Source organism: Zingiber officinale, chromosome 1B (genome assembly GCF_018446385.1).
Source record: "Zingiber officinale cultivar Zhangliang chromosome 1B, Zo_v1.1, whole genome shotgun sequence".
NCBI lineage: Eukaryota > Viridiplantae > Streptophyta > Magnoliopsida > Zingiberales > Zingiberaceae > Zingiber > Zingiber officinale.
In genome coordinates, this window is record NC_055986.1 from 133,149,848 (window position 1) to 133,177,520 (window position 27,673).

Consider the following 27,673-nt stretch of genomic DNA (forward strand, 5'->3'; position numbering starts at 1 on the left):
CAAGGCTTTGCTCCATCTACCGACAGAGGAATATTTGCAGAAGGTCGAACAACCATCGAGTCCCGAACACTTAATAACCATTCGAGGACCCCTCGCAAAAGTCTGGGAGGACGCCCGAGCGCGTGTGGGCGTGATGCCCCCTAGGCTGCTCGGTAACAACTACCTGCAACAAACCACCGGGGTAATTCTCACAATCCTTTATTTCTTCTCCCCCGTTCGGTACTAACTGTTCATCTTTTGACCGGGTTGCAGCATTGGGTGGAAAGTATAGTGATATGTCACCATTTGGCTTTCCTTGAAGAGGAGTTTAAAAAGCTCAAGGTTTCAGGTGAGGCTCCCCTTCAAGGCCCCTCTTATGCCGAGTTGAAGGCCGATCTGGATAAGACCAACAAACTGCTGGAGGCCGAGCGGCACAAATCTTCTGGCTTGCAAACTATGGTGGACCGGCTCGAGACCCAAGTCAAAACATACGACAAGAAGATCAGGCCATCACCGACAGGAAGAATCAGGCCATCACCGACATGGAGATGAAGAATGCTGAGGCCCAGGCGCTTGAGGACTCTTCAAAGTGATCTGAAGACCCTTCAAGACGCACTGGAGGCCTCCCGAGCCGCCCTCCAAGAATATCAAGAAACCGAGCCGAGCCAGTTTATTGTCATGCAACAGAACTACATCCGCTCGGAGAAATTTATCGAGAAAGCCTACGCTCGGCTCGTCCATGCATTCGAGCTCGCCATCACCGCCACGGCTGATTACCTGAAGATAAAGGGTCGTCTTCCAGAGGACTTCACTATTCCTGTCTGTGATCATGCTGATCTTCTAACCACGATTCCGGACGAACTTTTCAATTATCTAGAGTGAAGTTGTGGCTGTGTACTGACCGCTCGGTCCTTTTTATTTTATGTATCCGTCGCTCGGCTTTTTTTGCTTAATGAATCTTTGGCCTTTCACTATTTACTTTACGTGCTGTGTATGTCCGAGCAAATTGTCTGATTCGTGCGAGCCTTCACCCCTACCCTTTGAGCTACCGCTCGACAGTCGAATACCAGACCATCACTCTTTCGTAATTCCCCTTAGATTTACGCGGTGACAAGGCTAAACGTTATGACCGGTGGATGGTCTTCGGACCGGGGGGTTTATAGTCACCGGTCCGACTCTAAAGTTTAACGTCGCCGCTCGACGGTCTTCTGAGCGGGATATTTATGGTCGATGCTTCGACCCTAGAGTTTAACATCGCCGCTCGACGGTCTTCCGAGCGGGATATTTATGGTCGCCGCTTCGACCCTAGAGTTTAACGTCGCCGCTCGACGGTCTTCCGAGCGGGATATTTATGGTCGTCGCTTCGACCCTTGAGTTTAACGTCGTCGTTCGACGGTCTTCAGGTCGGGGGTTTATAGTCGCCGGTCCGACCGTAGAGTTTAACGTCGTCGCTCGACGGTCTTCCGAGCGGGATATTTATGGTCGCCGCTTCGACCCTAGAGTTTAACGTCGCCGCTCGACGATCTTCATGCCAGGGGGTTTATAGTCGCCGGTCCGACTCTAGAGTTTAACGTCGCCGCTCGACGGTCTTCCGAGCGGGATATTTATGGTCACCGCTTCGACCCTAGAGTTTAACGTCACCGCTCGACGGTCTTCAGGCCGGGGGGTTTATAGTTGCCGGTCCGACTCTAGCTCGGTCGCTCGGCCATAATTTTGCAAAACCTTTTTTATTTCACTTCCTGCAGTCGAAGGAAATAAAAGAGGATAACAAGTATATCACATATTACATTGGCGCACCTTTCATCCAGCTCGGTATGGCTGGAGGTGGCTTGCATTCCACGGTCGCTCTAGCTTCCACCCGTCTTCGTCCTCGAGGTAATAGGCTCCCGACCGGAGCTTTTCTACAATCTTGAAAGGCTCGACCCAAGGAGCTCCCAGCTTAGTGACATCACCAACCGGCTTGACTTTCTTCCAGACGAGGTCGCCGACCTGAAAAGATCTTGGAATTACCCGCCTGTTGAAGTTTTGCTTCATTCTTTGTCGGTACGCCATTAGCCGGACGGCGACCTTGACTCGCATCTCGTCCACCAGGTCTAGCTCCAAGAGCCTCTACTCGACATTGTTCTCATCGTAGTGTTCGGTCCGATCGGATTCTATCCCGACCTCCACTGAGACGATGACCTCTCCACCATACACCAAGTGAAATGAGGTCATGCCCGTTCCTTCTTTGGGCGTTGTTCGGAGCGCCCATAATACACCGGGCAGCTCGTCCACCCAACTCCCGCCGTTGTGGTCGAGCCAAGCCTGAAGAACTCGCAGGATCTCCTGATTGGCGACTTCAGCTTGCCCATTACTTTGGGGATACGCGACGGAGGTGAAAGCCTGCTGGATGCTGTACCCTTCGCACCACTCCTTGAGTTGTTGACCCGAGAACTGCCTTCCGTTGTCTGAGATGAGTCACCGCGGGATGCCGAACCGACAAATGATGTGCTGCCAGATGAATTTTTTGACCATTTGCTCGGTTATTTTAGTCATTGATTCGGCCTCGATCCACTTAGAGAAATAATCGACCGCTACTAGTAAGAACTTTCGTTGTCCGGTCGCCATTGGAAATGGTCCCACAATGTCCATGCCCCATTGATCGAACGGGCAGGACACTGTGGATGTCTTTAATTCCTCCGCGGGACGATGTGAGAAATTATGGTACTTTTGGCATGCAGGATAAGCACGTGGCGACTGTCCGGGCGGCGTCCTCCTGTAAAGTTGACCAAAAGTAGACGGTCAAAAGAATCTTTCTCGCCAACGAGGGGCCGCCCAGATGCCCGCCGCATGAGCCTTGATGTACCTCTTGCAAAATATAATCCACATCCTCCGGGCCAACACATTTAAGCAGAGGCATGGAGAATGCTTTTTTGTAGAGCTGGTCACTAATGAGGGCGAACCGACCAGCTCTCCTTCTGAGCATATGCGCTTCCAATCGATCGGGAGGCGGCGATCGGTGATATCAAGTTGGCTAGCTTAGCCAACTCATCCGCAACCTGATTCTCCGATCGGGGGATCTTCTGGATGAGCATCTCTCGAAAACTGGCCTTTATCTTTTCAAAGGCCTGCGCATAGAGTTTGAGCCTGACATTGCTTATCTCGAAGGCTCCCGAAAGTTGCTAAGCAGCCCACTGCGAATCAGAATGAATCAAGACCTTGCTGGCTCCCACATGCCGGGCGGCCTGCAGGCCTGCTATCAACGCCTCATACTCTGCTTCATTATTGGTCGCTCGATAGTCCAGCCGTACGGACAAATGCATCCGTTCACCGTGGGGAGAGATCAACAGCACTCCGATCCCGCTTCCCTGTCGAGTGGATGATCCGTCCACGTACACCTACCAGGTGGCTTCAGGCTCGGGCTCTTGTACCTTCGTGACAAAATCTGCTAACGACTGTGCCTTGATGGCCGTCCGGGGCTGATACCATATGTCGAACTCGCTAAGTTTTGTGGTCCATTTGATTAGCCGACCGGACGCCTCTGGATTGAGAAGGACCCTCCCCAGGGGGCTATTTGTCATCACAACGATCGGGTGCGCCAGAAAATAAGGGCGGAGCCTCCGAGCGACAAGTACCAGCGCAAAGGCTAACTTCTCGAGACCAGTGTAGCGGGACTTAACATTCTTTAGTATGTGGCTCAAGAAATACACAGGCTGTTCTTCACCATCCGACCTCACAAGAGCCGATCCGACGACATATTCAGTCGAGGACAAGTAAACTCTAAGGGCTTCCCCGACGACCAACTTGGCTAACACAGGTAAAGAGTTGAGGTATACTTTGAGCTCCTCGAAGGCTTTGTCGCACTCTGCGCCCCATTAGAACTTAGTGGCTCGGCGCAGAATCTTGAAAAAGGGCAAGCTCCGGTCGACGGTCTTCGAGATGAATCTGGACAGCGCGGTTATTCATCCCGTAAGGTGTTGAGCCTTCTTCAGATTCCTGGGAGGTAGCATGTCTTGCAGCGCTTTCACTTTACTGGGGTTCGCCTCTATGCCCCGCTCGGTCACGATGTACCCCAGGAAACACCCACTTTTTGCTCCGAATAGACACTTTTGGAGATTTAGCTTGACCCCGTATGTCCTTAGCGTCCCGAAGGTTTCCTCTATATATGCACAAAGGTTGACCGCTCGGATTGATTTAATGAGTATGTCATCAACGTATACCTCCAAATTTCGCCCGATCTGCTTCCGGAACACTTTGTTCATGAGCCACTGGTATGTAGCACCTGCCTTCTTCAGTCCGAACGGCATCACGTTGTAGCAGTAAGTGTCGTCTGCAGTTATGAAGCTTACTTTTTCTTGATCATCACGGGCGAGCGGCACTTGGTGGTACCCCTGATATGCGTCCAGCATGCATATCAGCTCGCACCCAGCCGTCGAATGCACCATTTGATCAATCCGGGGCAGAGGGTAAAAATCTTTCGGGCATGCCTTGTTCATATCTTGGAAGTCGATGCAGACTCTCCACTTGTTACCCGGCTTGGAGACCAGCACCACATTCGCGAGCTAGCTCGGGAATTGCACTTCCCGTATATGGCCGGCTTCCAGAAGCTTCTCGACTTTCTCTCGGATGATGACATTCTGCTCCACGCTGAAGTCCCTCTTCCTCTGCTTTACGGGTCAAGTGTCCGGTCGAACATGAAGCTCGTGCTGAGTGACGCTCGACGAGATGCCTAGTAGCTCGTGTGTTGACCACGCGAAGACGTCATTGTTGCGCTGTAGGCATCTGATCAGCTCCTCCTTCGGGCCGACTTCCAGGTCAGATGCATCGAAGGTGGTGGCCTCCGGTCGGCCATCCTGGATCTGCACTTCTTCTTTTTCTTCATAAACTAAAGTGGGAGGCTTTTCAGTTACAATATTTACCTCGATCCGGGGAGCCTTCCGAGCGGAGCTTGACTCGGCTCGGGCCATTTCCACATAGCAGCACCGCGCTGCCAACTGATCGTCTCTGACCTCTCCCACTTGGTCCTCGACAGGGAATTTGATCTTTTGATAGAATGTTGAGACGACGGCCCGGAATTCACTGAGGCTGGGCGCCCCAAAATGACGTTGTACGCCGAGGGCGCGTCCACTATGATGAAGTTAGTGGTCTGCGTCCTTCTGAGCGGCTCTTCACCGAGCGAGATGACCAATTTCATCTGTCCGACCGGCTGAACCTCGTTACCTGTGAATCCGAATAGGGGCGTTGTCATAGGCAGCAACTCAGCCCTGTCGATCTGAAGTTGGTCGAACGTCCTCTTGAAGATGATGTTGACCGAGCTCCCTGTGTCAACAAAGATGTGATGAATAGTGCAGTTTGCTATTACCGCTCGGATAATAAGGGCGTCGTCGTGAGACATTTTAACTCCCTCGAGGTCGCCAGAGCTGAAGCTGATCTCGGGCCCGTTCGCCTTCTCTCGGTTGCACCCTACGGCATGGATCTCCAACCGTTGGGCATACGACTTGCGGGCTCGGTTGGAGTCTCCGCTGGTTGGCCCCCCAACGATGATGTTGATTTCCCCCGAGCGGTGTTGCTTCTATTTTCTTCCTCTCGAGCAGACGGTCTGGCTCGTTCTTGGGAGGCTCGTGGGTTGCTTCTCGGTTGGTGTGGACGTCGCTGCTCGGGTGACTAGCTGGCTGTCTGCCGACCAGTGTTTTGATGATTATGATGCCGGTCAAGCAAGGCGATCAGCGGCGATAGTTCCTTGGCTTAGTGACCGGGGCGAGACTCCGACAATCGCGGGTGTTGTGGGTTGTCGACTGATGAAGTGAACAAAACATGGGAGTGCATACCTTTCCTCTCGGCTTAGGCCCTTCGGCCTCCACGTGTTGGACAGCGTGCGACCTTGATTCTTGATGCGGCCTCATCCCCTCAACCCGGGGTCCCCTGGGTGGTTGATGAATGGTTTGAGGCCTCCGTTCGGGAATTGCTGCTGACTCTGTTGGTGTTTCCTTTTTACGGGCCGCTTGCGCCTCCTCCATGTTGATGTATTCGCTCGCCTTTTTCAACATATGGTCATAATCACATGGCGGCTTTCTGATGAGCGAGCGGAAGAAGTCGCTATCCATCAACCCCTGAGTGAAGGCGTGCATCATGGTCTCGGATGAGATTACAGGAATATCCAGAGCGGTCTGGTTGAATCGCTAGATGTATGCTCGGAGAGTCTCTCTGGCCCCTTGCTTCATGGAGAACAAATTGACGCTGGTTTTTTGGTAGCGCCTGCTGCTCGCAAAGTGGTGGAGGAAAACCGTTCAGAATCCTTAAAACTCCGAATCGATCCGTCCGGCAGCCTCCGGAACCAACGTTGTGCGAAACCGGACAGGGTGGTGAGGAAGACCCTGCATTTTACTCCGTCGGTGTATTGATGAAGAGTGGCGGCGGCGTCGAACTTACCGAGGTGGTCGTCCGGGTCGGTTGTCCCATTATATTCTCCGATCGCTAGCGGAGCGTGATGCTTTGGGAGCGGGTCTTGTAGAATCGCCTCAGAGAACTGGCGATTGATCCGCTCGGGGGATGACTCAGATCGAGGTGCCTTTCCTTTCCTAGCATCCTGCACGGGCGCTTCGTCGGATGATCCCTGGTTGGCCTGGGCCAACTCGGACGGAGTTTGGAACAGGGCTCGATGGAAGGGAATAGGGGCAGCGGGTGCCTCTCCTGGCGTGCCGGTCTGCCCTCTATTCTGCGTCGACATAGAAAATTGCTTCGGTCGGTCTTCTAGTGCCGCTCGACCCCCTGATGCCGAGGTGGCCTGCTGTGCCAACCACTCGGCGTGAGTCTTTTACTGCTGCTCCACTATCTTCGCTGCTCGCGCCTGGATGAGCGCGTCGAGCTCCTCTTGGGAGAGCGTCACGGTATGTTGACGTCCAACTTCTTCCATCTTCTCCGCTCGGAATCAGGTGTGTTCCCACAGACGACGCCAATTTGATCCTGTCCGAGAGTTGAGTCGATGGACGCTGGGGGCGTGGCGCTCTCTGTTGACTCCGCGTAGACTCCGGGATGACGTGGTCTCCGGTGAACCTGCAACAAAACCGAGCAAGGAAGGGGATCTCGACAACGACCCTCCGACGCTCAAGTCAAGTGAGAGGAAATCGAAACAGTGTAACGAGGCCAAAAGCTACAGTAGATGAGAATGCATACTTCCGTCGAAGGTTGGGGGCCCTTATATAGGGCTTCCCGGAGGCGCGTGCACGCTCTTCGAAGCATGCACGCTCCCCAAAGCATACTTAAAACTGGTCGTGTCAGAAAAGTGCGTCTGACGCCATACCTCAACCGTTCGAGCATATCTCTGACGTGACAGTGGAAACTTCCATCGTACGATTCTCTGTCCGGTCCGACCACCAACCATGCTGTTTGTCGGCGACTCATGTCTCGAGAGGAATATCACCGGCTGCCCCTTTGTCCTTTTCTTCTCCTTTTTGTCTATTGCTAGCCTGACCGGGAGAGATGCAGGGACCTATCGTCCAAGACGGGACGTGTACTGGTCCGAGCGGGAGGGTCGCTCGGACACATGCTCGGACGAGAGTCTTCGTTGATTCGCAACTCATCCGAGCAAACAGGCCTCTCGACGCCTCAACCTTCCTAGGCGGGCTCATGAGCGTCGGAAACCCGACCCGCGACCGAGTTGTTTCTGCGCCGCATTGGGCGCGGTCGTGGCCGATCAGCCAGGTGGCCTTCCGATCGGCCACACCTTTAGGTTGACTATCTTGGCTTTTGCCTCCATGCCATTGACCTCTATCCCGCACGGGACTCCACTCTTACTATCGGATCAGATACCATACCAGGCCCACGTTGGGCCTGATATGCTCTCATATCAGGCCCACGTTGGGCATGATATTCAAGTATATCAGGCCCAACGGTGTCTTTTTTTTTTCCATCACTTGCCACCACACCTATGGAGCTTTAAACCATGATTTGCTAGCACAGATGGAGTCTTTGGAATTTCAGAATCCCACTCGAACTGAAATGAGTTCAATCGGAGGTGTCTAGGTCCATCAGTGGGTCAAAACCCACTGATGGCCCTCCCCTACTTGGATTTACCTGAAATCAAGTTCCCTGTGAAGGTCTTAATGGGGAGATGGTATATATGGTGTCAAACAAAATTTATACACCATGGACTAAAAGTTATGGCTCCGTGCCAGTTGGTACATATTCCACTTATGACTATGCTATAGACTTAAACCCTATGGTAGCACCTTCTAATTTTATTTTATTTTTTATTTTTTTATAAGGAGAATGGTAGCACATTTTGAGTTTATAGAAAGGGAGAGATAGTATCAATTTTTAAGAAAGGATACCATACCAGGCCCACGTTGGGCCTGATATGCTCTCATATTAGGCCTACGTTGGGCCTGATATTCAAGCATATCAGGTCCAACGGTGCCTGATTTTTTTTCCCAACACTTGTCCCTTGTGAAGGTCTTGGTGGGGAGATGGTATATATGGTGTCAAACAAAATTTATACACCATGGATTAGAAGGTATGGCTCCGTGCCAGTTAACACAGAACAGTGCATCTCTTTTCTTTTCAGATTTCCATGCCTAATGTAAAGATCGCTGCAACCATTGTACACTTGAAACCTAGTGTTGCACCTATCCTACTGGATTTCTGAAAATTCATTTAGAAAGGTATATATGGTCTCAAAACATAGTTATAAACCCTTGGTAAGAAGTTCTTTGTCCGTATCATTTGGAACACCATGTGTTTCTTGCAGTTTCAGGACTAAGAACCAATTTTTTTTCCTCGTAACTTAGTTACTTTGGTGTTCCATAATTACATGTCTAATTCAAATTTCAAAGGCTACCTTGTGCTCTTGAAACCGAGTGTTGGTCTGAGCCTATTTGATTTTCTAAACAATCCCAACCGTTACCATGTTTTTAGTTTTGACAAGATAGATATGGTGTGCAGTACAACTTATATACATTATCTCTCTTTTCACTGATAAACACCAGCATCACAATTTGGATGTCACAGGATATTGTGACTTATATTTGACTAATTACTATGCAATATAATTAATATTCCAGTGGCAGTTTATACTCTTCTCATATAATATATAACAATGTATTAAACAACAAAGACTACATACAAACATATAAAGCTACCTACACTACGTAACTTTATTTACATTCTCTACAAGTTTTTGCCTTACAAGACTATAGATATTTAATCCAATGTTTTAAAAAATTTATCCCTCAAAATTGATACCATTACATCAATTCTAATCTTTTTCATGTCTCCTTGTGTGAAGACCATCTTCATATCGTATAGGAGACATCGAATCTATTGCATCACAAAGAAGCCACAGCCAACGCTGTAAATAACAACACCATTTTAATGGTCAATATTTGTTATCAATATGTTCTATTCACACTCTGTGCTCGACTTATCTGCCTTGTTGTTGTGGACATTCTATTGTGTGAGACACCCATTTATCGAACAGATAATGCCTTTCAAATTTTGAATCAATAGCAGCAATATGGTTACGACTATAGAGTTTAAAATCTGATACTTGTAAGATTGAACAGGAAATTTACATTTTCCATCAACTAGCATTTATATTATAATACAAACATACACATGAATATTGGATGCTCACCGCTGCTTCAAATTCATATTTGTATTTACTTTCACTTGTTAGAGAATTGTACTGATTAAATGTTATTGATTTGGTGTCCACCATCAGCAAGTGGAAGTGTGCATTATCACTGCACAAAGGTATAAAAATATACCTAATCTCTTCATCTCCTCTATCTGTCTTTATCAGGTGCTGGAAGGTAAACTTACTTGACGATTTCATTAATGACTACAAATATGCAAAGTCACACATACATAACCAAGTAATAAAATGAATTCTAATTTTTTACTATTCTCTAATAAATTCCTTACTGTGAAGAATGTTGAACAATATATAGACTTGTTGTATGTCCTTCCAGACGAGATTGCCCCCCTAAATAGAATTTTACAATACGTGTCGATTACGTCCCCTCTTGTTAACATTTCTCCATTCACACCAGATAACAAGGAATACACATTTAAACCAAAGGGTGGTTCCTCCCAAACTAAATCATTTGTAACCCTACATATTAAACAAATCAATGATTATTTTTACAAAATTAATTTTGAGAACCATACATCAACTTTGTAATTAGAGAAGCATATAATTGTCTTGACTGATCAACTATATAATTCATATACTTTAGTTTCTTCAACGCTTTTAACAAGTACGCCACCTCTTGGTCTTGTTTTTTTTCTTGGAAGTCTTAAATTACTTCTTCACATACTATGCGCATAAACATAAAAGACATTTAGATTATCTATTAAATCTAACCAATTAAAATGAAATTTGTAGATATCGTCTTACAGCAATGGCTTGTTTCCTTATTTTGTCATATTTGCCAAACATATCTGCATCCTTCTCTGCCTCTTCATCAGATTTATCTTCCATCAATTCTACAATATCTCTTTCTTCTTCCATTTCATCCACATCAATTTTTCCTTTCCCCTTCCCACAACATCAGGTTCTTTTACAACTTTTTTCCCTTCTCCTAGACTTGAAACTTTCTCCGCAGCCTCACTTATATGTATATTTCTACGCTGCCTCTTAGGTAAAGTTTTGAGCCACAATGGACTATCAATTGGAGTATCCCTGTAATTATAGCGACTTCTGTCACATCCTCTCCTCCTTCTTGTTGTAACACCTACAGGTTCAAATTGAGGATCCCCTACAGGCTCGCTATATTGAGATTCCATGCCTTTATTTTCAACTATTTTAAATAATTCTTTCACCCTCTTATTCAATTGCATGTTCTCCCTTGTTAGCTCTTTAATTCTGTTAACTTGAATAATGCAATTACAACACCCCTTATTAATTTGGCTTCTGATCCTGTCCGAAAGCTGAATCAACGGACGTTGGGCACGTGACGCTCTCCGGGTCGATGATGTAGATCTCCGACTGGTCGCACGAACCTTCGGCGAACCTGCACAGAAGTCGGGCCGGGAAGGGGTTCCCGGCGATGACCCTTCGACGCTCAAGTCAGGTAAACGAGTAGTGAAGAAGTGGCTCCAAATATTGTAGAACGCGTACCTCCGGCGAAGTATAAGGCTCCTTATATAGAGCGGTGAAAGAACTCACGCACACCTACCGAGGCAAACACGTGTCCTTAGCCCATACCTCGGTATGTGTTTGTCAGAAAGCTTACCTGACACCATACTGCTACAGTCCAGACACGTCTTCGATGGGACAGCAGAACACCTCGTCGCCAGATTTGGAGTATGGCCTAGTCATAGGACTTGACAGCTGCCATAAGATGTTCCTTGTCCTTCTCTCCCTACCCCATGCCGAGGCGTCCGTCCGGTCGGCTGGACGGGGCGTCCGTCCGGGTGGCACTCATCTTACACCCGGCCGGACGACACTCACATCACGTCCGGCCGTCCGTATGCATCGGTATGCTGGGGAGATCCTCGGTAAGGTGCTATGTAGGGACTGCTAGCAGTATGTTACCTTATGTCTTCGGCCGAGCATGACTTCCGCTCGGCCCTTCGTTACTGTTCAATCGAGCGCCGGAACCCCAACTCCTGTCGGGGCGCCTTTTGCCATCGGTTATTCATCGGTCGGCCGGCCAGGAGGTCGGCCCATCCTTCCCCGGTCGGCCTACCGGTCCGCCCTTCTCCGGTCGACCACCTGGCCCTTTGACTTTCACGTGGCGTTGACCCCTCAAAATGGGGGTCTCCTGTTTTAACCGCCGGATCACTTGCCTCCCCCTCAAGTCTAGTCGAAGGAGGCGAAGTCCGACTGACTAGACTGCCGATCTGACTGAGTAACGACCGCTACACTAGTCCGCTCGGCCAGGCTTAGGGATGCTCATCCGTTCGGCGGCGTCTTGCCCGTGCCTTGTATTCTCTTGGAATCCATGCCGAACCCTCTTCCCTACTGCCAAGCACGTGCACTGCGCAGTAAGGGGCGCTCATTAAATGTGACCCGTGTCCTGCTGACACGTGGCGATCTCGCTTTTGTCAGCATATGGCGGTGGCGTTACCTCCGATGGGACAGTCGCCGTTTGAAATGAACGGTTGGATGATCGCCTCGTTCTTCACGACCTGAATCGGACGGTGGAAGCTGCTTGCGGCCGACGCTATAAAGCTCGCGACTTCTCCTCTTCGCCGCATTTCGGCTTCATCGATCCTCGACGCCCCACTGCTCCTTTCTTCTCCGACGACCTTGCTTCTCCGACGACCCCGAAGCCCCTTGCGACCATCCTTTTGCTTGTAAGCCTTTCTTTTCCTCGCTTCCTCCCTCCTTTTCTTCCTGTTAGTCGTCTCTATCATTCTGCCCCCTTCTTTCCTTGCTTTATTTCCTTTTCTTTTCATTCCGCGTTCGTTCCTGGCCCTATACCATGACTAGCACCTCACAGCAGACCGGCGGCGCTCTTGGTCTTTGGTATACGACCATGGAGAGCCGGTTTGACGAGGAGGACGCGCTCTCGGACCTATGAAATCCCTGCCGACCACCACATAGTGTTAGCCACCCCCGCCGACCGGCCTCATGAACCGCCGCCCGGCACCGTTCTTTTCTTCCGAGACCAATTTTTGGCCGGGCTACGCTTTCCACCCCATAAGTTTTTCTTGCAAGTTTGCAACTACTTTCGCATTCCGCTCGGCCAGCTAGTCCCGAATTCCATAAGGCTGCTGAGCGGGGTGGTAATTCTCTTTAAACTGAACGGCATTCCCCTGGACCCCAAAATTTTCCACTACTTCTACTACCCTAAGCAAGCCGAATGAGGTACTTTCGTTTTCCAATCTAGGATAGGATTTGTCCTTTTTGATAATATGCCGAGCTCTAACAAACACTAGAAGGAGCATTTTTTTCTACATGCGCTTCCCCGAGCCACCGGCCTTCCGAATCAAATGGCAGACGGCGATGCCAGCGCAATCGGAGCTCGGCAAGTTTAGGGGTGATCCAGCCTACCTTCATGCAGCCGACCGACTGGTCGGCCAGCGCTATCACATCGACAAGCTGCTCCTCCCGGGAGTGATGTATATATTTGGCTTGTCCCCCATTCCAGCCGACCTGCCTTGCAGCATGAGTAAGTTCTCTTATCGTCCCTTTTCTTTTGTTCTAACTGATTTATTCTTTGCTTCCGCAGCCGAAGTTATGTGGCGCGCCAAGGCTACCGAGCGGCTGAAACTGCGAGCCGCTGAGATCGAGGCGGCCAAGAATAAAGAGGTCACCGAGCGGAGCTTGGACTTAGCTGGTCCGGCCAGCGGAGAGGGTGAGGGGACTCAGAGTGTCCCCGAAGCCTTAGACGCTTCTGCCTCTCTCGGCGAGGCTGCGGACGATATAGAGCCTGCTCAAGTCGAGGTGGAGGGCCGCTCGGCTGACGAAGTTCCCCTGGCAACTCGAAAGCGCAGACGGCCAGAGCCAGCCCCTCAACCAACTCCATTTGACGAACCGCAGTCCGAGCGGGGCGACGCGGCTCCAGTGCTGTCCGGAACGGTCTCCATAGAGAGTACCCCAACGCCGCGCGGCTCTCCAAGGGCTACCTCCGAGGTGCCGCCCTCCAGTCCTCCCCGAACCATGCGGCGTCTCAGGCGATTGGGCGACCGTCCTTCTTCCTCCACCGGTGAGCCGTCCGGTAAAGCAGCTGTGCCCCAGGGTGATCCGAGTGGCCCGAGATTGATAAAAACTGTCCTGCGCCTTCCGTCAGAGGAATATATGGCGGCTGCTGATCGGCCAGTGGTCCCCGAGCAGCATATCACCCTCACGGGTCCTCTTGCCAAAGCCTGGGAGGATGCTCGGCTTCGAGTTGCAATGATGACTCCCGGTCAGCTAGGCGACAACAATTTACAACAGGCGACCGGGGTATGTTTTTTGCCTTGTTAGTTATTTGGATTTAGTTTCTAACTTGTTTATATTCGTTCGCAGAACTGGGTGGAGCAGATTGCCATCAGCGATCGATTGACCGAGCTGGAGGACGAGCTGAAAAAGCTCAAAGCTGCGGGGGAAAACAGAGGCCAATCGACGGCCGCTCTGGAGAAGGCCAAGAAGCTACTGGAGGCCGAACGGGGTAAATCCTCCAATCTATCGGGTGAAGTGGCTCAACTCGAAGCTTTGGTGAAGCAGCGGGACAAGGAAATAAAGACCGCGACCACTCGGAAGCTTAAAGCCATCGATGACATGGATATGATGAAGGTAGAGAATCGGGGGCTAGAGCAGCGAGTGAAGGAATTAGACGCCTTGCTGAAGACTGAACGGGAGGGCCGCTCGGCCGACCAGGTTAAAGCGGAAGGGGCTTTGAAAGATCTCCAGACGACCCTTGACGCTTCCGGAGCCACTCTTAAAGAATATCAAGATGGGGAGCCCGGTCGGTCGGCGGAAGCGCGCAAGGCTTTCGTCCGCTCGGACGAATTTGGAGAAAAGTTCGGCGACAAACTGTCCTTGACTTTTAAAGAGGCGATCAAAGTGGCGGTGGAATATCTGAAGACCAAAGGCCACATACCTGCCAAGCTAATTTACACGTGTTCTAACCGGCGGTGATTGTAGCAGTATGGTGTCAGGTAAGCTTTCTGACAAACACATACCGCGGTATGGGCTAAGGACACGTGTTTGCCTCGGTAGGTGTGCGTGAGTTCTTTCACCGCTCTATATAAGGAGCCTTATACTTCGCCGGAGGTACGCGTTCTACAATATTTGGAGCCACTTCTTCACTACTCGTTTACCTGACTTGAGTGTCGGAGGGTCGTCGCCGGGAACCCCTTCCCGGCCCGACTTCTGTGCAGGTTCGCCGGAGGTTCGTGCGACCAGTCGGAGATCTACATCATCGACCCGGAGAGCGCCACGTGACCAGCGTCCATTGATTCAGCTTTCGGACAGGATCAACTTCCTTCAGTGACTTCAATTTGTGATGTGTCCATTGCATGTGGGCTGTCATCAAAGCCAACAAGGTTCTCAAACAATGAATTTTCATATTGGGTAGGGCTTAGGTCTATGACAACCTATAAGAATATTAAAACACATGTTAAAACAAGAGTTTTTAACCAAACTATAGTTAAAGTATTCAAAATTTACCTCTTCAGAGGAGACTTGATCAAACAATTCCCTCACCTTACTAATATGTGAAGGAATATTCCTCCACTTATTTATTCTTGCTCCTTTTATTTTGTATGATTTTTGGATTGGAACATGCTCCAAAAACCATGCCTGATTCACCATCACAAGTGTTAACTATTGATAAATGTCCGCAAAATATTAATAAATTTCACATAAATTATAAACTTACTGCCAAAAGACCAGCAAACCCCTTTAGGTAAGGGAGGTTAGTGTTAGAATGTTTTGTCGCAGTTGATAAAAATATGTCCCCAATCTTAGGTAATTGCGGAGTCATAAATTCATGGATGACTTCAACCCAGTTTAATCTAGAAAGATTCTCAAAATCATGTACTATATCTATGAGACGTAAAGGGACTTTATATGTACTAGAAGAAAATAAGACACAAACAAATATATACAAAATATAGAATTTGCAAAATAATAAAACATCATCTTCTCCTTCAACGCGATTGACATAAAATTTAAGCAACTCCTCAATTCTTGATCTAGTAGCTTCTTTTTTGCTTGAGAAGTATGTTAGAAAGAGGGCACCAGATGCTTTAGTAGAATTCATCGGAATTGAAGCTCCTCGGTTTGCAATACCAAGCAGTAATGAAACGTCTCTTCTTGTGAAGCCAACCGGAACCCCTAACCAAGTTAAATGATTATTTGACTTCTACGAACAAATAAAAAAGTATTAGGAACACCGTGGACATGATACGATGTCATATCAAGCACACGTTAGGCCTGCTATTCTACCATATCAGGCCCACGTTGGGCCTGATATGTCATCGTATCAGGCCCACGTTGGGCTTGATATGACATCGTATCAGGCCCACGTTGGGCCTGATATGGCATCGTATCAGGCCCAATGTTGGCCCTGATGTGATATCGTATCAGTCCCATGTTTAGCAAAAGATTTAATTTTATCATACAACTACTTTGTGATTAAAATACGAAATTATATATTGTACCTGAGAATCTAAAGGTTTGACTACTTGAATCTTTATTTTGAAATATATTGACCAAAATCCCACGGATGTGCTGCATATCTTGTATGTCCAAAAAAATGCTAAAGGGTGACTGTTTTATCAGCGCTATGTGTCGGTCATGTAAAATAACAAACCCTTGATGCGTTCCTTTCTTCGTGGATGTTTGAAAAAAACTTTTAAAGTGACCTAGGACACTGTTCCAATGCAGTCTCTGTCTAACATCAACTGGACCCTACAGTTTATACAAATTAAAATTTTTTAATCATACTCGTTGAGCTTCTCAAAATCACAGAGTTTATAACTTTATACCTTTCCAGCTAATTGATGTGGAGAGGATGATGATACACCCGATCGACTTCTTTGCGTCATTATGAGACGAGATGATTCACGTAAACCCTAGAACCCTTCCCTGGTTCCTCGCGAACAGTCCTATTTTTAAGCACCGAAATGCTTGATGCCGCCGCTTGAGAAAGACTCGACATCACTAACCTAGGGTTTCACAAGAGGGAAGATTTCTCCACAGAATTGGAGCTGCACTCGCAGTGTTACGAACAACACCGAGCCATGCACGATTTGGAGGGAGGTAGAAAAACGATCGAAATTATTTTTTAAAAATCAAAGTCAAAAAGTAGTTCGGATGCCTAGGAAATGACGACTGAACATAGGAGATTGGCGGGAGGGGTATATTGAGTATTACACATCACTTACCTGTACCTTTTAGTAAATACAAAACGGTGATGCACCTTTTGATAAATATATTATACCACATACGTCCTTTGATAAATTGTCGTAAAAAGAATGAATAGTAGGGTGTATTTTGATAAAACGAATTATCAACGGGGTATTTTAATAAATATTCTAATAAATTTAAGAAAATATTAAAAAAATCACAGTACTTGACGATATTTAATTAACGAACCGAGCCCTTCACTTCTCGAACCCTTCGCTCACCCGCCCTGTCATGACGGACACCAACGGCGGCGCCGACCTAGAATCGGCTCAGGTGGCCAAGGCCGAGATGGAGGTCAACCCCCACACGGAGGTGGAGCCGCTTTCAGCCGCTCATGTAGAGCAGCAGAAGTGGCCTGGCTGGCCTGGGGACAACGTCTTTCGGCTGATCGTGCCCGTGACCAAGGTGGGGAGCATCATCGGACGCAAGGGTGAGTTCATCAAGAAAATATGCGAAGAGACCCGCGCTAAGGTCCGTATCCTTGAAGGAGCCATCGGCACTCCCGAACGCATTGTGAGTCTTATCTCTTATGGTTCTTCTAGGGTTTTATCTTTCACACAGTCACAAATTAGAACGGGATGCTACCTTCTCGTGCGTGACACCGTAAAAAACACTGGTTTGGGGAAGACATGTAGGGTTTTGACCCTAAAATTCTGTGCGCGAGGATGACTCTATGTCTCCGGCAGCAGTCGTGTCTTTTGTAGCTTTTTATTTTTTAACTTTACTCGAGTTCCATCTTCGAAGAACTGAATAGAGAGTTATCTTTAATTGCTTTTGAGCTCTTTTTATTTATTTATTTGTATTTCTTTTCTTCTTGCCAAGTTATCACCTTGTTTCTTTGTTTGTTCGATTATTGTTATGTAAGTTCTGCAAATTTTCCATCTTTGATGTTGACCTTCTCTCCGTCCTCTAATCTACTGTCTCCTGGATTACCTTCTCACAAGTGTTAAAGATAGCTGGATAAATATGGTTGCGTGGTGCCTTACCTAGATTTTTTACCCTCGGCTTATCAGGGATAATTGTTTTGAAGAGTCAGCATCTGCCTTCATGCCTAAATTTCCATGGTTTTCTGTTTAAATTTTGTCCTTCTGTGCTTTTCTTATGGTCTGAATTGCTACCAAATTGTGAAGGCCATCTGGTACCATATTCAACACCCTTCTTTTACATAGTTAATGTTGCTTCATCTGTGTGAAAAATATAATTCATGCCTAAATTCTGTGAAAAATATAATTCATGCCTAAATTCTGTGAAAAACATAATTCATGCCTAAATTCCTGGGGCCTTCCAATGCAATATTGTTCAGAAATTCTCCTTAGGATCACAATAATAAAGATCAGTGAACTTAGGAACAATGCAAATATGGTAGGTTAATGCCTTTCCTGAAAGATTCTTTAATTGAGGGTGTGAGCCTAGGGTGGCATTGCCTTTGAGTTAGATGTAATGTCTTATGCATAGTTGTCAAAAGCGCAAGACACAAAAAAAAATGCTCAAGGGTCTTGGGGCTTAAAGCGCAAAGCAAAGCGCTTGCTTTACGGAAAAAAAGCATAATAAACAAAAGGACTATTATATCTGATCTTGTCTGAAAGTCGATGAGATGGAAAGCTGGGGATGTGCCGCTCCCGCTGACCGCCTGTAGACTCCGCTCCGACCTGCAACACAGATTATGTCAGTGCCAAGCTAGGGAAGGGGTCTCCGGCGTTGACCCTTCGACGCTCAAGTCAGTCATTAGCGATGATATAGAAGGTGGAGCAACAACAAGAATGAACAGTAGCACGAATAATGTCTATTGCATATTGCGTACCTCCGCTGATGCTTGGACCCTCCTTTATATAGAGCTCCTGTAGTGCGCGTGCATGCTCCTCAAGACGAGCACGCTTCCCCAAGTTTCCCTTGAAAAACTTGTTAGTAAAGTGTCCCTGACACAACCTTAGCAGGCTGAGCATATATCTGAAGTGACAGTGGAAGTTTCCGCCGTACGATCTTTTAGTTGACCATGCTCGGTGTCAACGACACTAACTCTCAAAAGGATGTTGATGGATAACACAGGGAGGTAGTTGCTAGGCCGAGCGGGATAGTCGCTCGGCCAGGATTTCACTGTTCTTGTATACCGCCCGCTCGGTCGGGACTTCGCTACATGTGTCGCGTCCGCTTAGTCAGACTCCACTGTGCTTGTGACACGTCCGCTCTGCCAGAGCTCCACTGTGCCAATGCCGAGTCCTGCTCCTGGCCGAGCAGGTAGTTGCTACCCTGCTCGGCCCGACTTTTGCATGTCGTCTTCTCCGTCGTCCGACGTCCAATACTCCATTGAGCGTCGGTCATTTGACACCTCCCCGTGTTGAAGGTAGGATTGGACCGGGACTTTCTCCCCACGGTCGAGGCATGCTCGCCCAACCGGTCGATGATATTTGAGCATTGACTTGCTCGCCTGACCGGCCAATGATATCTGAGGGTTGACATGATCGCCTTGACTCTGACCTCCATCGTGGCACCTATCCTCCGCGGGGTGGGGTCCCTCCTTACCACTGCATCAATATCTATTAAAAGTCTTTGAAAATCCAAATGACCATAAACAAATATTATTTGATGAAGCTGTAAATTATTCTAAAAATTATAAATAAATCAAAAGTCTTTGAAAATGTGATAGAATTTTTTTAGAATTTTTTAGAATATAAATCTGATTTACATGAATTAATAAAATTTATTAGAATTTTTTAAATTTTAAATATGTTTTTTATATATTTTATTGGGATAATTTAATTAAGATTTATAAAAGTTTGTTTCAATTGGGAGTTGATTAAATTATTTAGTAACTGTGATGCGTGCTACATTAACTGCAGGCATCGCGATGCGCAGGACGTGTGACACGTGTTCAGTGCTGTCGGAGGCGCCCCGCGAAGCTTCCGGCGGCGCTTGAAGCGCGGGACAAGTTTGACACCACCGGAGGCATCCCGCGATGCTTTCGGTGGCACTAGACACGTCCTGCGACGCTTTCGGCGGAACCGGACGCGTCCTGTGTCTCTCCTCTTGCAGTGCTAGAGGTGTCTCACGACGCTTTTGACGGCGCCGGATGCATCTCGTGTCTCCTCCGGCGATGTCATAAGCGTCATGGGACGTGTCCGATGGCATTGGAAAAATGCAAAGAGTAAAAAAATTAATAGAAAATAAATTCTTACTCGTGATCGAGAAGAAGATGCTTCCAGTGAGAGGCAGACCAAAGTTTCTGCAAAGGCGCAAAAGCGAAAGCATTGCGCTTTTGCGTGAAGCATAGTGAAACGTGCGCTTTAGAGACCTCGTGCACTTCCGAGGTCTCTAAAGCGCAAGGTTTGCGCCTCATTGCGCTTAAGCAAGTGCTTTGCTCGCTTTTGACAACTATGGTCTTATGCATACTTTGACTGCCCATCAATAGCAATATGTCTCATGTTCTTCTTTGCCTGCAACCTCTTGGCTTCATATGGGCAAGGTGGTCAATGCAAATTAGATGTGACTTTGGTAGCAGGTAAACAAAGTAGATGAGGAAGTAATTGCACAGGGAAACTTGTTCAAATGTTTTTGGTTGTTTCTAAAGTTTCGACCATTTCCAATCTAGATTGTGCTTGGATTTGATAGTTTTTGTTATTTGTATTTTAAAATTAGAGCTGGTTGATTTCATTTAGTCGTAGGTCGTCTTGGTGTATTTTATTTGAGGATATAAAATCTATTAAGAAGTCTAGATTATTGTTGGATGATCTAAATGTTCACAAGATTTGTTCTTGTTGTTGTTGTTGGTCATCTCTCCCCTTGTTTAAGATTATTGACTAAGGGGCGGTATTGCCTTTGGTTTAGGTGTAATGTGTTATGCATACTTTGGCTACCCATTAATAGCAATATGTTTCATATGACTTTAGCATTAGCCTATTGCCTTCATATCGGCAAGATGATTGATGCAAATTAGGTGACATTTTGGTATCAGGTAAACATAGTAGATGAGGAAGTTATAGCACTGGGAAACTTGTTCAAATGCTTTTATCTGTTTCTAAGGTTTAGATCATTTCCAATCTAGATTGTGATTGAATTTTATAATTGTTCTTTATTTGTATTTCAAAATTAGAGCTGGTTGATTTCATTTAGTCATAGGTTGTCTTGGTGTATTTTATTTGAGGTTGTAAAGTCTATTAAGAAGCTTTGATTATTGTTGGATGATCTAAATGTTCGTGATTTTTTTTTAACTCTGTCCCATTGTTTAAGGTTATTGACTAAGGTAAGGACCCTTGTTGTAAGATCACCAATTATTCACGTTCCATGCCTCCTCTACACTCTCCATCTTCTATAGTAGCCCTTGTATCATCTTACACCACTTTTATTTCCATAGAGAATTGGCCGCATCTTTTTGCCTCTCCACTCTACTGTGTGACCCATTTCTTACTAGCCTCACCTTTCACAATTCCTGAAGCTAGCATCAGCTGTCAGGATGGGCCCTATGCTTCTTTAGTGACCACGAGGATTTTAAAAGAACACTGTAAGAACTAGTATCTTGTACCTCTTATTGCGGACATGTTCAATCAGCTAGCTGGGACAAAGTACTCTTCAAAGTTGCATCTTCAGTAGGATATTGGCAAGTAACTACGAAAGGAAATGAAGGCAAAACCAATCAAGTGACACTATGGAGCTTTCGAGTTTTCAGTCATTTCACTTGGACTCACCAATGCACTTGCTATGTTTTGCACCTCGATGAATCCAATTATTTGATATTATTTGACAAATTTACAATGGTGTACTTGGATGGCATAGTGCTCTATAGTCTATCATAGAAGACTACCCTCGACAAATATATCCTTGTATGTGAAACTAAAGGAGTTCTACTTTATCCTAAAGGAGAGCATTTTCTTGGGACGTCACATCGATTGGAGCATGAATAAAATGAATGAGACAAAAATCTCAATAGTTTTGAAATAGTTAATCCCTACAAAGACCATGGATATCAGAGCTTGTTTTTGGTCTTGCGAATTACAATAACATTTATAATTTATTGTTAATTACTTAGGGAAACTCTATTTTTTAAGGAAATGACAAATCTTTATATTTGTCCTCAAAGTGCACATTCAATGACTTGAAGCAAGCCATACTCAAGCTTTCTAATAATGAGTATGGGCTCCTGGTTGCATATAAAAATTGAAAACCCAATGAGACAAAAATAAAGTTATCCCATTCATGAAAAGGAAATGAAAACAATAATCCATTATCTATATCTCCAGAGGCATTACTTGTTGGTTTCGCATTTTACATTAAATGCTAACAACATTGCACTTAGCTATTTCCGAACCCAAAATAATTCTTAAAATAAGCTCATGGTAATATTTCCTAGCTAACTTGACGACTGAGCAAGCTTGGTTGGATAAATCTTGTCGTGGATGTTCTAAGTTGCAAGTTCATAACATTTACGACTTTAGGGCATGATATCGGGAATAAATTTAGTCAAGTACAATTCCACTTCACAAACAAGTTTTGCATAGGATTATAGAATGACCCTGACACCCAAGCTAATATTCTATTGAAACAAATCAAAGAGGGCAAAGCTTGAAGAATTTGGACCCAAGGGAGAGTCATCTACTCCAAAGAAAATTGTGACTTTGTCTTGAAGATACAAGGCCTTCATCTAGATCCACTCAAAAAATGTCATGACATTTTATTGGCATGAGCCTTGGTGTTTACCAATCTCTAGCTTTGCTAGGAAGGGTTGACCAAAGACAGGGGTTGATGTTGAGGAAATCACTAAGATTAGGCTAATCTGCCAACGACAAACATGGAGAGGTAGAGGCTAGCAAGTTTGTTACCATTGCCCAAACAATGGGAAAGCTTCTTTTTTGGATTCTATATCTAGTTTGCCTAAAATGGGAGAGCTTAAGTCAATAGCTAATGGCTGAACTTTGGTAGAGAAATCAAGAGATTGTTAGAACCTACACTTATTAGGTTCTCAAGAAGATGAAAAATTTAAGTTTCAATAAGGATCAAGTTTGAACTTTCTTCCTTCAGTGAATTCCAATGCAAGTTTCATATCAACTTGGTGTGTCGGTGTGTACATACAAAGGCTCCTTTCCTATCATCCATAAGGTGAGGGAGGTAGCTTACTAGCTGCAATTACCATGGTTCAAAATCCATTTGGTATTCTATATATCTTAAGTGTTACTGCACCTACTTGCACAAGGAAGAGTGCAACATCCTTATTCAACAATTCCCCACTGCCAATGTTGTAGATCAAAGAGCAATCCCCACAGGTGTGGTACATCGATAAAACACTTAGGGGAACAAACAAGAGGATCAGAGAGTTTGAATCCTAGAAGGGATGAATATTTTAGAGGTCAACATCTAAGTGTGCATAAGCTGTGCTTTGGATTTACCTGGTAGGCAAACAGGGGGAAGGCCATCTACTTCTAGGTTAATCGGGTGAATCCTAGACACTTGAATTATCGAAAAAAAGAGCTAGAAATAATTCTGATTTGAAGATTGAGAACTGAATTGGGACTTATGATACAATTTGAAGGTGATGAAGTGTCTATGCGCTTCTAGAAATAATTCTAATTCGACTCATCTGAGTCTAGTTATCCTTGTTGGTGGAGAAGTTTGTAGAATGTAACATATTAAAAGGTTTAGGTCATTTCCAGTTCTTGTTGATGGAAAGTTATTCTATGTTATTTGACATTAGAATTTAGAATTGATTTATTTTGTGGGTTGTAAGCTAGGTTTGTTTTACTTTATTTTGGGGTTCTGAAACCTATAAGAGATTTATGGTTATAACTGGAACTGATTTATAGGTTCTGCATATAAATAAAATCTCTTCAATTCCTTTTACATGATTGCTGATTGAGACATACACCTTTATCGAGAGATTCATTGATTGAGACACACATTTTTCTGTAGCGGCCCTCTTCTCTGCTGCATTAGGGAGGGTTGCAATTAACACGGTGCAAACAACCAAGCAACAAAGGAAAACATGTCATTTTCTTCCCAATTCCATCCTGTGGCTTTCCATCTGTGTTGGGTAGATTAATCAAGGAGAGTAGTTTCTCTTTTCCTTTTTCATCACTCATTTTTTCCCCCAAAGTGATCGAGGAAACCTTTCACTTTTTTTTTTTTTTTGCAATCCTTGTTTTTATCATTCCTCTTTTCTTCTTGAATATCCAGAATATTAAAAAACAACCAAAAAGGCTGAGGACTAAATTATATTGAATTTGTTATTTTCTTGACTCTACCTTTTGGGAAGTTTGCTACATGCACATGTTTTCATCAGAGTTTATAAAAGGATTTGATTTAAAAAGAATAGTTAATCGGATCGACATAAAAAGCTTCTAGGGTTCACTTGATATAAGGGATATAGTTTTAAGGAATTCCCATATCAATTTGCCCAATTTCATTACATGTGTTATTGAGCATTTTGTAACTCATTTCTAATCACCAAAAATAATTTGCTTCCACACTGAATTTTGTGGAATGGACTTTATCATCTCATCTCAGTGAATGGCCTATGGCTGTGTAATTGGTTCTTTTACATCTATGTAAAAAAAAAGAGAAAATACAAAAGGAAGATCAATTTTGTTTGCATATATGCCCATCATCTTTTGTCCAACTTCCAAGGGCCCTGATTATTTGCAAAAGTTGAAACATTGAAGTGCAGGTACAGCTCTAATAGAAGATGAACTGAACAGATCCATGTTTCTAAGACCATCCACTTTCATCTTCCATCCATTAGCTGATTTAAGGAACATACTGTGTTCTGACAACATTTATTATTGTTGGAGATGCTACCTTGATGAATTTAGTTGAATAGGCTTTACCATATGGTCCAAGTGCTTACCAAGTAATTAGTAATTCACTTCTGTCAACAAGCAAGCCTAAGCTGATCTGATGCCAAAAGTTGTACTCATCATTTAAGTCACCTCCTAGAGTGATTAATCCTTCATGTTCTTTATTTTTGTTCCCGTGTAATGATATCCTTGATAACTAGTGTGGTTTTGCCCTTCATTCTTAGGTATTGATATCAGCAAGAGAAGAACTAGAGACAGCATTATCACCAGCAATGGATGCCGCCTTAAGGGTATTTAAGCGTGTCAATGACATCTCAGAGGATGATGGTCCATCTACACTATGTTCAGTTAAATTACTGATCGCATCATCACAAGCAATTTCTTTAATAGGAAAGCAAGGTGCTTCAGTTAAAGCTATACAAGACAATTCTGGTGCTGGTGTGCGCATTCTGGCTAAAGGTACATCAGGACTTTTTTTATAATCTAGTCTATACACGTGACATGCAGGAGTTGACCAAAAATAGATTTTGCCTAAAGGTATAACATGATTTATCCTCTGCATGCATAGAACATGAAAGATTAACGTACCTCTCTTATTTTAGGTCTAACCTCACTTTTGACTAACATAAATGCACAGTAGTGTGTCATGTAATCCTGGTGTTGTATTGAAATGAATATGACTATTGTTTTATTTATATTTTAGAACTTTGATACAGAAATAATATTGTTCTAATTATGTAGGCACTTGAACGAGGAACCAATGCTGTTGAATAGGTTCTAATGATCCTATTCCTATGAATGTGACCAGTTTTAAGATGAATATTCTTTTTTTAGTGTTTGTTTCAATTAAAGCATTGATGAATAATAATAACTGAAATATTGTTATATTACAATTCATTTTTGATGTTACTAATTTCATTTAGTTCACTAGATGTATTGTTGAAAACAATTGTGAGAAGGACATTGTAAATTTGGCGATTAAGTCTGACCAGTCCATTTGTACTTGTCCTAAGTTTTATGATCTTCCTGTGTAGTTTTTGCTAGTTTTTGATATTATCCTTGAACTGGAAATACAAAGTTCTCAGTACTTGTTGGAGGGCATATTGTCCTATGGATGAGTCAACATTCTTCTTTAGATCTGGAACCATGCCATAGTATCCTTTTTCATAAAAGAGACAAACTAAGTTTTATCCTATGTATGCCTTAAAATACCATCTGGATAGTTACAATTATCCAAGTGCTACAAGAAATATGTTTATTGCTTTGTCCTTTCCACCATAATTTCCTTTTTGTTACTTTCTCCTTGATCATACCTTACACGTCAATTTTGTTTGCTAGAGGAGCTTCCATACTATGCAACTGCAGAAGAACGAATTGTGGATATACAGGGTGAAACTTCGAAAGCTCTGAAAGCACTAGAGGCAGTACTTGCTCATCTCAGAAAGTTTCTTGTTGATCACAGCATACTCCCTTTGTTTGAGAAGAGTGTATGTTTATTGAGTCTTGTATCTTTGGAAAAACCAAGCTATTATTCAAGAATAGAAACTCATTTGAGTATATCTTTCTCCTTCCAGCTTGTGCCACCAGCAGCTCAAGATCAGGCAAAAGATCCTCGGGGTGATAAGACACAATCCTTGATTCATTCTGCTCAACAAACTGGATCTGGAAAGGATTTCTCTGTTTCATCGAACTTGCTGCACATGGAAAATAGAATTCCAATTGATTTGCCATATCAACGTGCTAGACTGTCAATATATGGTCAAGATCCTTCTTCAGCCATACGTACTCCAGCACTAGGGCGTACGGCTAGTTCTTTGATTTCTCAGGTCCTCCTAAATGCGTATCCAGATCATCTGCTTGTTCTTCTTGATGAACTGCTTTTGTAGTTTCATTCCATGCATGTGTGGTTTTACATCCACATAGGTGTCATTTTTCAAGAGCCAACTTTTTATTCTGGAATCCTTGCATTCTCTTTGATATTTTTTTTGCTGTGCAGATCACCCAAACGATGCAGGTTCCGCTGTCATATGCAGAGGAAATCATTGGTATTGGAGGAGGAAATATATCATTCATTCGCCGTACTAGTGGTGCAGTTATTGCACTCGAGGAGAGTAGAACTGTACCTGATGAAATAGTAATCGAGATAAAAGGCAATTCGACTCAGGTTCAAACTGCACAGCAGCTCATTGAGGTAATTTTTCCTATGCTAACTGAAACTGTATTTGATGCTGCAACATTTTCACTGATTCTGAACCACATTGTTGATTTGCATTATCACAGGATGTTGTAACTGGGCATAAAGAACCAGCACCTAGGAGCTATAGCAGCTACGACACTGATTACCGGTCATCTTACGCCAACTTATCAGGTTCAGGGTACTTATCTTCGCCTTTTAGAGGCTATGGATCTTCCAGTTTAGGAGGGTATGGAGCCTACCGACACTGAATACTAGTAAAACCTGGTGGGTTATTCAGTTAGTAGTTGTAATAGTTGCCCGAGGCTTTCTTTCCAAAACAAATTCTGTGAACCATGATGAATGATATTAGACTCTCATTTGGTGAAAGCTTGAGATTGCTCCGAATCCCCAGCAAATTTATGCTACCAAGCATTGTATCGCATTTGGTAATGCTTAATGGATAATTTATAATGTTATATCCGTTATCAAAATCAATCAATTAATATTCTGATATTGAACTCGAGAATCATTTTTAATCAGAAAAAAGTTGCAGTCTTGTTGACGGTAGAGGAAGCTATTTTCTTTTGAAAAAAAATATATATAAAAAATCATTCATCATAATTTTCTAAGAAGCCAAGTATATGTTTTTGGATCTCAAAGTGACCTCAACGCGGAATTTCCTGATCACAGAAGCAACTGCAGCGATAGTTAGTTTTTATTTTTTATTTTCGAATAGATTAATTTTGGTAATCATTATGATCTCATGGAAATTTTTTTATCATACCTCGAGTGAATTTCAAACCCTCATTGTATATGAATTCATCTTATTTTTTATCATCGTATCGTGCCCGAGGGGTGTAACAAGTGCTTTCAAGTATCAATAGCCATAGGCAAATACTTTCCCTTTCAACATACGAG

General features: G+C 44.7%; 1 protein-coding gene across 1 annotated transcript; it reads left to right on the forward strand.

Moving 5' to 3' along the window:
* Positions 1-16,993: 16,993 nt before the first annotated feature.
* On the forward strand, positions 16,994-27,273 carry LOC121979914 (RNA-binding KH domain-containing protein PEPPER-like). The gene is made up of 6 exons (XM_042531893.1): positions 16,994-17,314; positions 24,804-25,038; positions 25,918-26,066; positions 26,154-26,405; positions 26,576-26,770; positions 26,860-27,273. The coding sequence occupies exons 1-6, from the start codon at positions 17,033-17,035 to the stop codon at positions 27,022-27,024; spliced, it is 1,278 nt and encodes a 425-aa protein (XP_042387827.1). The 5' UTR covers positions 16,994-17,032; the 3' UTR covers positions 27,025-27,273.
* Positions 27,274-27,673: the final 400 nt, after the last annotated feature.